The sequence below is a fragment of the Trachurus trachurus genome (genome assembly GCF_905171665.1).
Source record: "Trachurus trachurus genome assembly, chromosome: 1".
Taxonomy (NCBI): Eukaryota; Metazoa; Chordata; class Actinopteri; order Carangiformes; family Carangidae; genus Trachurus; species Trachurus trachurus.
The window spans coordinates 21,294,387-21,305,990 of record NC_139891.1 but is presented as its reverse complement, the minus strand read 5'-3'; the positions used below and the strand labels follow the sequence as shown (position 1 = coordinate 21,305,990).

Sequence of the window (11,604 nt, the reverse complement as noted above, 5' to 3'; positions counted from 1 at the left end):
GAAAACATTGATTAGTGCATCGCTGCTTCGGTTGCTACAGTCATGCATTCCTTAGAGCAGTCCTTTCTACATGCTCTGTGCAAGATCAGCAAACACACTCACTTGTTTCCATCTCGTCTGTGTTTGTCACTGGATACGCCGCCTCGTCACAGGCCACTCTCAGTAGGAGCTGGGGGAGTTATGTGACCGTCGACCTCTCCAGTTACAAAACATACACTGCAGCCCAACAACCTTGCTGATTCTAAATGTCATACAGACTACAGGAGAAGCTGACTCTCTCTCTCTCTCTTGCATGTGTGAGATGTTCCGATAAATTTCAATCCAAGTTGACAGGATTGTAAACAGTGAACAAAACTGTGGCTGATCTGTAACTATGGCAGGAGTAGGTGGGAATAATGTTGACTCAAACTGGCCCCTGTGCTGAAGTTAGTTTATAATCTCAACAATGTTGCAGTCACAAGAAACAGTGACTGATATAGGCCTATCTCTAAAAAAAAAAAAAAAAGATCAAATGTTTTGATTCTGCCATGGTTGTTCATAGCCCTCTTCTCACTTAGTCTCAGGTTAGCTCAACACAATTTATTTGTGGGTTATTACATAGTCATATAGCTGTTGTACAGTAGGTTGATCAGCTGATTCAAACAGGATTTCACTCCTCTGTGTAAACAAAACCAAGGCAGTTGTAACCAAAGTGGGCAACTATGTTACTACTACTACTTCTGTATGTTATATAGTCACTCACTCTCATGTCACAACCCACGCTCACACAAACATTACACCTCATCTCTGATCACAACATGAGGTTCTTAGGAAGTATTTGCCTGAAAAAGAACAATTAAAAAAAGAACATGTGCGTATTAATCATCATCCCAGGAGATAATTTGGCTGCAGGCCTGTCCAGTAAAACAAACAAAACAAAAAACTTGTATTTCAATACAATTTTGAATATTATACACATATTCTTCAGTAAAGATAAATAACATTGCCCAGTATTCAAAATATAAAAAATATATCCTGTCAATAATATAATTTAATATTTAATATAATCATCATAATAAGCAAGATATAGCCTACATATTTGATATAGTTTAGGATCATATTTGATATGTGTTGCCCATAGAGTTGGAATAAAATGTTTTTACCTATTCTCATGAAACGATTGTGACAGTTTGATTTATTCTTGATAGATAAAGTGTAGGCTATATCTTCTCAAAACTTTATTGATCAACCTCTTCCAAACATATCACTGTGAAAATTAAACCACAGTTAACCTTTATAATAGGAATAAAAAGAGGAATTTTCTGAAAATAAAATGATTACAACTTTATGGGCAACTGTGTATAAGCATTGACTATTATAATACAATATATAATAATAAAAAACAAACAAACATGTGAATAAAATAAAACACACACACAAAAATGAAAACAAAAACACCAAAAATAAATGCTTCCATCACAGCAAAACTTAAACATTGTTTCAGTCTGGCCTTCGGTCTGGCAAAAGAGAAATTGTGACAGTTTTCTCTCAGTGACTAAAGTAGCAGAGTACAGTTGTAAAATCAGCCACAGTGTGGTGGCAGAGAGCTGCAGCACTGTGTCCTTAAGCAACAATAACTGTAATAGGACTTTTTCATTGTGGATACTTTGAAATATGAGAGCATGAAAAAAATCTGTCAATACGTTTTACAGTTTGGCCTCTTGTCAATCCTTCCATCTTCTAAATACGACAGGTACAATTTGCACTGAAGTACAATATGGAGGTTTTAGGGTGTTCTCCTGTACAACTTTTCTCCTGTCATGAAATTCTCGTGAGTTTCAAATCTTTGTTGCTCCTTTGTGCTGCCTCCTCCTTATTCACATGCCCCTTATGCTCATTACAGTCTCCTCCTGGTTGGATCCAGGTTAGAGTCATCTCAAGGATGCTGTCCATGTGCATCTACCCAGCTTTTATAGGGTTTTAGACTGAGATGTCCTATTACGTATGTGGCTCTATCTTTTTTCTTTTTCTTTTTTTTAAAGTATTTTTGGGGCGTTTTTGCCTTTAATTGATAAGAGAGACAGGAGATGGGGAGGCAGAGAGAGTGGAAATGACATACAGCAAAGGGTCACCAGTGGACCAACCAAAAGGAGGCCTTGCAGAGTCGAGTTCATAAAGTCTGCGCCAGGTTGGGAAACTTTAAATACAATACAGCAGAGGATGAAAGTCAGACAGGAGCCTACTGTATTTGCACACCAAGTTAATTCATTAATTCAATGAAACCTCAATACAAAAAACACCATGATATTGTATGAGCCTCTTTGCCATTGTTTAACCCGAGGCAGACCAACTCCTCATTTAAGAGGGTTTTCCTGTTTTTTTACTCCCACCATGACCATTTGGGAATTCAGAATTTGCAGAATCTGAATTCTGTGGTCAATGATGTGTCTGCCAGTTTATATTAGAGGAGTAACGTAACTTTCTTCTCTCTCACTCAATACACTGGAGTCAGGACTAGAGTTCAGAGCAATAGAGTTTATTCCCTTTTACAGGATAACACCTTTTGAAATACATTCTTTATTTTTTCAGCATATAAATCATGATGGACAGACATTGTGTTATGCTTTGAGACAATAGGGTGATTCAGCAGACAGATAAAAACATGATGTTAACTTATTATTCATTTTTCCACCACAGGAATGTTCCAATTTTGCCTCATCTTTACTCCATACAATAGTTGCCCCAATTACTTTCAATTGTCAATACAATATCACTGCATCACAATGACTTAAAGCTCAGAAGTTCATAGATCATTTTACAATTCAACATGTCTGGTGTATTTTGTTTTCCTAAATTAATTTGTAGTATTTTTTCCTCTATAATTTTCCTTATTTTGCCTCTTCAAGTGCTTGTATTTTTTTGTTCCTTAAGATTCATGCAAAGATTTGGTTCAGTTTATCTTGTCTACGAGTCATTTTTCTTTAAAAAAAAAAAAAAAAAATCAAGATGCAGAAAGAATTTTGGCATCAAATGAACCTAATAGCCTTTCTGCTAAATCCATGGTTTGAGTAGGGGGTGTGTGAGGCAGTGACAATCAAGCACTAATAAGCACAAATATCTACAATTATGCTTATTATTTAAATACTATTTGGCCTAAGTTTCATGTGTAAAAATAGGTTCATCCGGTAACCCAAAATACTCTTTTTTTATACAAGATTATGATTGATTTTCTGAAAGCACCACTATTAACAACCTATGGATGTTTTATTAATGATCCAAAATAAATAAATACAGTATTTCCATCTTGTTAAGTGCTCTCTGTTTGGAAGTGGTCCGTTTGCACAATATGAGGATAGTATGTGTGAAAAATTTTGGCAGTAGACAAGAACAACCACTCAAGAAAGTAGCAATATTTTCAGACAGAAATGTTCACTACAAACCTAGCATTCATGAATATAATTTATCTTACATATGTGAAGTAGCAATCATTCAGTAGTTTCCTATACAGTTCCACCCCAACACATGATGAAATCTTACAATTTTAAGTTAATGCAACCAAGCTGAAAAAAAAAATATTAAAATGTCAGACAGTAATAGCTGACCTCTTCTCACACACTCTGCTTAATATCACAACTTTCCTTCACCTTAATCATACTTGCATTTACATTACATACAAAATCTTTACCTTGGCAACTCATGATGCACCTAGAGAGGTTCATGAGGAAAAGCAGTTGGTCTGTTGCCCTCTTTCTATTATTTTGATGTTGAGATTTCTTTTGTTTTTTACACAAGTCATAATTTTCCATATGAAAGCTACGTACGGTGTGACAGAACTATAAGTGCAGATATACAGAGTCTGTACACAGTAACATGACCATCAGTGAACAATACTGAAACTGAGGTTCTTTGATCCAGATTAAATAAAAGCATGGATATTCCACACTGATCCAGTGAGATGTGGGTAAAGTGATCTACCTGGGTACCGTCTGGAAGAGCAGGGCAGTAAGCCCCAAGTGCTGTATCTCTAAGATGAATGACAGAAAAAAAAATTGATTGCCTTTAGCTTTCCAGGGATCTCAAAAACCACTTCAAAATTAAAGCATGATACCAAAAAAAAACAAAAAACACTTCAACTGTGAGCTGTTACACTTTCGTATGCAATCGAAAATATTAATCTGACCAAAGATTTGCAGCATACTCCGACTTTTTGAACGTTTCCTCCTCATCTCCGATGTCCTTTCTGCTTTTTGTTTCTTGCAGGGGTCCTGATTGGCTGACTGGCAGCTCCGTTTTCCAGCGCCACTGAAACTGGTAGTGTTGGTGGCGAGGTGGGAGAGAAAGGGTCTGTCTCTCTGTCGATACTGGATTTGAAGGGTCCGGCGGGAGAAAACTTCAGGGGACTGAAGAAACATGAGATGATTTACCATTTTCAATGCATCCTTAGATTTGTAAGTGACTTTGGTGATAAAGAAAGAAGAAACTGTAGGTCACACATTATTGATGTAAAACTTTCTGAGATAATGTAGAAAACAACATGATAATTGTAAAATCATCTTATTGTTCATTGAAAAAGTTAGCCTGACTGGTTAAATCCCTTGAATTTAAATTAATTCAGAAATCTATTTATCCTGAAAAAAGGGTAACAGGAATTCTTATGCTCATGATTATGATTTAATATTTGTTCTTGCCTTGTTTGTCTCTACATATGTACAGTATACTGTATATATATATTGTTAGGACTAATGATGAATGACAAATGTTAGTTGTGATGTGGCGTAATAGATTCCACTGATGTTTTCTGTGTTACCTGATGGGTGTCCGTGGGCTGCTGTTGTGCCGGCGTACAGGGCGTGTTCGGGGTTCGAACGAGAAGCCTTCTTTTAGACTCTCCAGGACCGATGGAGCCACGTAGGTAAAACCCTGAAACAAAATGGCCCCTCAGTTAGTGGTGGACAGAAACAGTAATTCTGGTTTCCTCCCTATAACAGCTATGTTAAAAGGGAAAGAGGCACTGACTTGTGACCTGAAAACAGATGTTTCAGGTTTCATTTCCAGTTGGCTATGGTTTCTAACGTCTACATATACATATTTAAAGAGGAAAAGTATCTCACAGCAAAGGCTAGCTCTGCACTGTGGCTGAGTGTGGTGTCATCTGGACTGTCCACTGGCGTCTGTCTGGTAAACCTGGTGTCAAACTGGCTCACATCCTCATCTGAGTGCTACAGAGAGACAGACAGGGAAAGCCAGAAGTTGAACAGAAAAGGTACAGGCCAGAGTAAAAAGCATAATATGAATTTAAGAAGCTATTTGATAACATAATGGGCACAAAATGACAACTGATGACTCACCAGCTGTGGCTTGTATGGTGGCTCCACTCTCTTGTTCAGCAGGTCATCCCAGTTAATGTGCCTGAAGAAAGGATGTTTCTGCAGAGAAAATGAACAGCTTTTTTCTTGTTCTTTTTTTAAATTAAATTACAATTTATTAAATTAAATTTTTTTTGTCTGAGACAATATCCACATTAAAACCATCATTAAAAACATCAAATCCCATTAAAGCTTTCTTGACTTTCTGAATGATCCAAACATCTAAGCGCAGTTTCGGCTTATTCTGCCAGTATATCAGTGTATGTTGGCACTGTCATGGTAATGCATCCTTATAATTACAGTGAAATAACACAACGCTGGGTCCAGCCCAGGTTTTTCTTGGTCTATCATGCAATCACTTTCTGCTGCTCAAAGATAGCAGTGCGTCGCACATTACGACTAACACACCCATGGGTGCACAGATAAGTGCAAGTGCAAGCAAATTTGCCATTTAAACAATGCGGGTGCTATACAAGAACAGGACAACTCAGTCAATACTTGTTGTCGACCCCTTGTATCTTTCTCTTTCTTTCTCTTGTTCTCTTACTCTACATCCAATTGCGTTTGTGAATTCTGTGACATTGCATTAGATGATATACAGCATTTCACCTGGTGGAATTGTTTTTGAATGTCACATTGGTCACATGGATTTTATGCATTATTAGCACAATTATGGTGAAACCACATAAAAAATCCAGTAGAAAGCCAAGGTGGTTGCTAGTGGTTACATTGGTCATCACAGAGTGAGTGAAAATTAGTTAGTTACCTGGATGTCAGCACAGTCTGTTTTACTGGAGCCAAGTCGTTGGGCTGGATTCTTCTTCAATAGCTGAAAATAGATGGAATGATACATGTAATTGTAAATATATATGTCAGTCAGCCAGTCAGTCAGTCAGTCAGTCAGTCAGTCAGTCAGTCAGTCAGTCAGGGAGGGACAGAGGAAATATCCCATTGGGAGACCTTGAGAGTTGAACCTGGACTAGGATGAGCTGTGTACAGTGACCTTTGGCAGAATCAAACATATTACAACTGAAACAAATACATTCATAATCTTGATGAAACAGAAGAACATACAGCCTTCATCCACATGCACATTGTATGTTAGTATTTATCTGTGTGTTACCTTCTTGATGAGGTCCCTGGCATCAATGGTGAGGTATGGAGGCAGATTGAGTTTACACTTCAAGATCTTGTCAATGGTCTTCTTTCTGTTTTCAGCTGTGAATGGAGGCTGGTGGAAAAAATCAGTGGAGTTAAGGAGCTCAATACAACATTGTGCTACCACAAACTATAGGCACTATGTAAGTAATGGCTGTGGCTCATGGTTTAGAACATCAACATGTTGAGTGTTGTAGCTGGTGATCCCATCTAAAGGTGGTCTCATATTCTGAGCTGTTCTGTTTCTTTTATTTGCCTTTGACTATTTATTTCGATAAATGCTTGCCTTCAGTGCGTTTTGAAGAAGAGACATTCTCTGTCTAATTATTTCTACCTAATTGCAGTATTTCCAAATCGTATCTATTGTACCAAAGTTGAGGTATAAGGCCAAAGGGGTGAGATCATTGAGAAATTGCTGAGATGAAATTCTAACCAGGGAGATGGTCTTCTTTCATTCACTTATGGTTCCACAATATTTTGGGCTCCAGCTGCCACTTTTTTGTTATAACAGGAGTAAAGTCGGGTGATGTGGACCCTCAGTGAGGCTTCCTCACCGCTCTCCGCATCTCCTGCCATAGATTTCTCATAATAACTATGTGTTCTCTGTCACAGGTCTGGCTTACCGATCCAGTCATCATATCGTACATCAGGGCGCCCAGGCTCCACCAGTCCACTGCTCTGTTGTGACCTGACCTGGTCAGGATCTCTGGGGCCCTAAAGAAGAGGAAACAATGAAAAGGGAGACATATACATACAAATTAAATTATAATGCCTTTACAATTTGTGTTACATCACTCTTGAATGTTTCACGGGTTGACAAATGACATTACAACATTATGTATAGTATAAGAAACACTAGACAACCCACTAAACCATACCACATGTTCTTATAGAAGAAAGGAGAAGGAGAAAAACAGCACCTGTTTTCACATGTGATCACTACAGAGTCAAAAAGAGTGTCTTTTTTTTTTTAACTGAGTGAGTAGGTGAGAGAAGGTGCAATGTTACCCACATGTACTCTATGGTACCACAGAAGGTGTGTGTGACTGTTCCATCATGAATTGATTCCTTGCAGAGGCCAAAGTCAGTTAGCTTGATGTGTCCTTTAAAACAGAGAAAAGAATATGTGTCTTCAACTACAGCGAAGCAAAGCAGGGAACAGACAAATACACAAACATTGTTTACATTTATTAGGGCACCTAGGATCAGGTTTGGTCAAACTGAAGCACTTCGATCGAATTTCGAGATCGCAAAAAATCTTGAAAAACATTAACTTAAGCTAAATACTACAGTACAAGATCAAGCACTATTCATATGGATCTGTTTGTGGTCAACAGCTGAAATGTATTCTGAAACATTTGAAACGTCCCACTCAGATGGATCACTGATCTGATCTTGGATTGGTGATTTTTTACATATCTTGCCAGACAAACCGGTGTGTGTGTTACCTTGGTGATTAAGCATGATGTTTTCAGGTTTGAGATCTCTGTAAATAATCCCATTAGAATGGAGGTGACCCAGGGCCAATGTGATCTCTCCTAGATAAAAACTACACATGGACAGAAGTTATTTTCAGAGAATAATTTCCTTTGAAACAATTCAATATCACTAGCATGCTTAAACTATAAAAAAAAAATTACAGTTTGTGTGTAAACATTGTGCTGAAAAGAAGCATTCCTTACCAAGCAGTGTCCTCCATGAAGATACCCTCCTTCTCCAGCTGCATGAATAGCTCTCCTCCTGGTGATGCCCAACATTAGAGAGTTATGACATTATAGATTTCCCCTCTAATACTGTAATACTAGAATTTCCTTATGTCTCTATTCATCCATTTTTCTCCCTCCTTGTTGTCCCCACTATCCATTAAAATGTGTCTTAAAGCAGAAGTAAGCGATATTTTTGTGTTAATATAAGTCTTAAATAGTTATATCTTCCGACAGCAATCACTTACATAGAGTGTTTGGACCGAAACACGGGTCTCTCAGTCCCTCTGCTCTGCTCTGAGCCGAGGAGGAAACTTTTCTTGTATCCTACAAGTTTTATCCAATGAGGAGAGAGAACAGCATGAAGGGCTGTGTGTGCAGCCAAGGGATGCGCGTGAATGTGGTGACGTAGGGACGAGGACCAATAGATCCATGACGAGGGCGGGGGCTGCTGACTCCGTCGGCTGACAAGAAGTTATGGTGCGTTCAGGGCAGCCCGTAACTCGTGTTTTTCCGACCTGTGAAGTCGTACCAGTTCGATCTGGTACAAGTTCACAGGTCGGAAGTTATGAGTGGCCGTTATAGTGACTTTCACAGGCAACAGGTCGGAGAAACGCGAGTTGCGGGTTGCCTGGAACGCTACAAAGTCGTAAGTCGTGACTTGAAGCTGTAATTTACGGTTTCAAAAGCCTGCCTGGAACGCAGCATTAGCCAAAACGACCGGATCGCTTACTTCTGCTTTAACTCCTATGTTTTTATCCTTCCCATGCCTCAATCCAGCCCTTAGTGCTTCTGTCTTACCGCTTAGACACTCAAGTATGAGGTAGAGCTTTCCCCCAGTCTGGAAGGCATAGAGCAGATCCACGAGGAATGGGTGTCTCACCGTCTCCAGGATCTCCCGCTCTGCTCGTGTATGGGCTGTATCTTTCGCATTGCACACAATCTTAGCCTTAACATAAACATGAGAGAAAAATGAGAAGGAGAGAAAATAAAGAGAAGCAAGGGAGAAAATGGAAGGCAGACTGAGAGAGTGGAGTGTAGAGGAAACAGAGGAACAGGAACTGTGTCTCTGGGAAGCCGAGAACTGTGCCCAAGTACCTTTTTCAGGACCTTCATGGCAAATATCTTCCCCATCTGGGCACCTTGAACCTTTCTCACCTGAAAAACCTTAAAGGAGACATTTATTTTTTCATTAAAATAAAATTACTCAATATAATGTTTTGCATATTGTGTAGCACTAGTAGTTCTATATGTAGTGGCACATCTTAACAGATGTTTTCACTTTTCATGGGTGTTAGGTCTAGGCTGTGGTTCTGCATAAACAAAGTACAAACACAGAATAGATAGGGGTGTTGTTACATCTAAATACTACAAGTAAAAACAAAAGACAGACGTCTGTGGATAGAAAAAGAAAGTGTCAATTACATGCACTACCAGGGTGTGCACCCACACGCACACACAACAAACCTTTCCATAGGCTCCTTTTCCCAGCACAGTAAGAAGCTCAAAGCAGTCTGGTCCAACTCTCTCACTGTCTCTGTTGACACTCTCACTGGTCAACTCCACCTCCTCTGTCTGAACACTGGGATAAGGGTGAGATTGACACAAAATAAGCTGTCTGAGACTGAGTCTGAGACTCCTGAGGGTGCCTCAGACTTCATATAGGTTTTGCTGTATATTTGTATATTGAAGGACATCGATGTATAGCTATGTGTAAGATTTAAAAATATTACATTCAACATACTTCTCTGGTTCTGGCACTGTGAAGTCACAGACATCGTCCTACAAATGAGGAATGGCAAACAAACGAGGGTTAAACAATAGCACTAAAGGGAGTATTTCAAAGAAAAATCTGGTTTAACTCCATAATTCAAAATTCATAAAGGGCTCAAGTTTGATGCACAATTACTATAAAACCAGTGTTAAAATTCTCATCTCACCCCTGTTTATTTCTGTGACAAAAGCTCAATAATTATGAGATACAGACCTCTGTATCGCTGACGTCCTCAGTCTCCAAGTCGATGTCAAACACTCCTGCCATCCTGAAAGACAAACATTACAGTCAACTGTCTGTTGTGCTTATATTTATATCTACGGACACATATTTTTCTGCAGTATTTCCCTATAATTCCAAAAACATTTTATTCTTGCCTTGTCTGCAGAACAGTGAACATCACTAGAGCACTTCAGAAGCTCCCAGCCCTCAATATGGACAATAATTGCAATACTGCAATGACTGTGGCAACGTTTATTGGTATTCTCTGCATTAGGAAATGCTGGTATATATTTTCAGTCTTTCAGATGGACCACTGGAGTCACTAGACCTCAGAATATATTGTACCTGTGTAATTATCCACAGAAAGGAAGAGTGAAAACTCAATTATCTTGGCCCACTTAAAATGTTAGCCTAGCCTCCACAAAGCAATAGTTTTAGCAAATCATACGTGGTGTAGCAACACCTTTGAAGTTAAAACAAACCATGACACCCGTTTCAATATTTATTAATCAAGGCTTACAGCAAACACACAGACATGATAGTAAAATGGTTTAAAATGAGTTCTCTCGTTAGCATGCTAGTTAGTCAAAGAGGCTACCAAAACAACATGTGAGTGGCCGTGTCAACATATGTTTGAGTTTCAAACAGCTGACTCCCATCATTGTCTAGCGAGCTTATCGGGGAGCTACTACTGCCTAAAACCTGTCACATTGGTTACAAATGGTTGGCAACGTCATTATGTCAAATCACGTTGATAAGTTAAGACTGACAGCTGGTTTGACAAGTAGCTGCTAAAGATGCTAATGCTAACTAGCTTCGTACCTGGTAACGCTGCTTCCTCACACAGGTTTTTCGTATTTCAATCTGTTTTTCAGCAGTTACACGACACAAAGCTGTTCCTCAAACATCCACAGCTGCGGCTGTCATTGTTCTCGTTACAATACCCTAGTCAAACCCGCAACAACCACACACGCAGACACACAGTAGTGCTTAGGTTCCCGTCATGCTCCTCTTTCCAGCCTGACACACGACTGTTGTTGTTGTCGCTGGATTGACCTTTAACCTTCGACGTCACCAAGCAACGGGGCTGACAAAGGAAGCGTGAAAAAAAAAGATATTTCTTCGTCTACTGCTTTTATTATTAGATTTTAGAAGTAGAGGTAGTTTTATGTTATTTTACCATTATTTTCTTTTCTTTTTTTCTTATTATATCAGAATTATTACAGTAATGGTCTGTGTCATAGTGCGAATTACAGGGTGGTTGACTTAAAATAGTAATAGCCTATGTTTCTCACTTCTGAATTAAAGCAGAAGTAATTTGTGTTAATATAAGTCTTAAATAGTTATATCTTCCGACAGCAATCACTTACATAGAGTGTTTGGACCGAAACACGGGTCTGTC

The 11,604-nt window shown here is 38.9% G+C and overlaps 1 protein-coding gene across 1 annotated transcript; it reads right to left on the bottom strand.

Annotated features, from left to right (window-relative positions):
• Positions 1-2,499: 2,499 nt before the first annotated feature.
• Positions 2,500-11,248, bottom strand: LOC311005655 (ribosomal protein S6 kinase beta-2-like). Its single transcript, XM_083998156.1, has 16 exons — positions 11,025-11,248; positions 10,194-10,248; positions 9,951-9,988; positions 9,674-9,788; positions 9,305-9,373; positions 9,008-9,155; positions 8,186-8,243; positions 7,952-8,052; positions 7,516-7,606; positions 7,127-7,217; positions 6,469-6,576; positions 6,112-6,174; positions 5,328-5,405; positions 5,091-5,198; positions 4,787-4,899; positions 2,500-4,379 (listed from the first exon to the last, which is right to left on the bottom strand). The coding sequence occupies exons 2-16, from the start codon at positions 10,245-10,247 to the stop codon at positions 4,202-4,204; spliced, it is 1,413 nt and encodes a 470-aa protein (XP_083854282.1). The 5' UTR covers position 10,248; positions 11,025-11,248; the 3' UTR covers positions 2,500-4,201.
• Between the last annotated feature and the right edge of the window lie 356 nt (positions 11,249-11,604).

Coding starts and splice junctions, on each gene's coding strand:
- LOC311005655 (XM_083998156.1), bottom strand. CDS start 10,247: ATGGCAGGAGTGTTTGACATCGACTTGGAGACTGAGGACGTCAGCGAT. Junction 6,577..7,126: donor ACGATATGATGACTGGATCG/GTAAGCCAGACC, acceptor TTTTTCCACCAG/CCTCCATTCACAGCTGAAAA. Junction 4,900..5,090: donor GTGCAGAGCTAGCCTTTGCT/GTGAGATACTTT, acceptor ATTTTGTTTCAG/GGTTTTACCTACGTGGCTCC.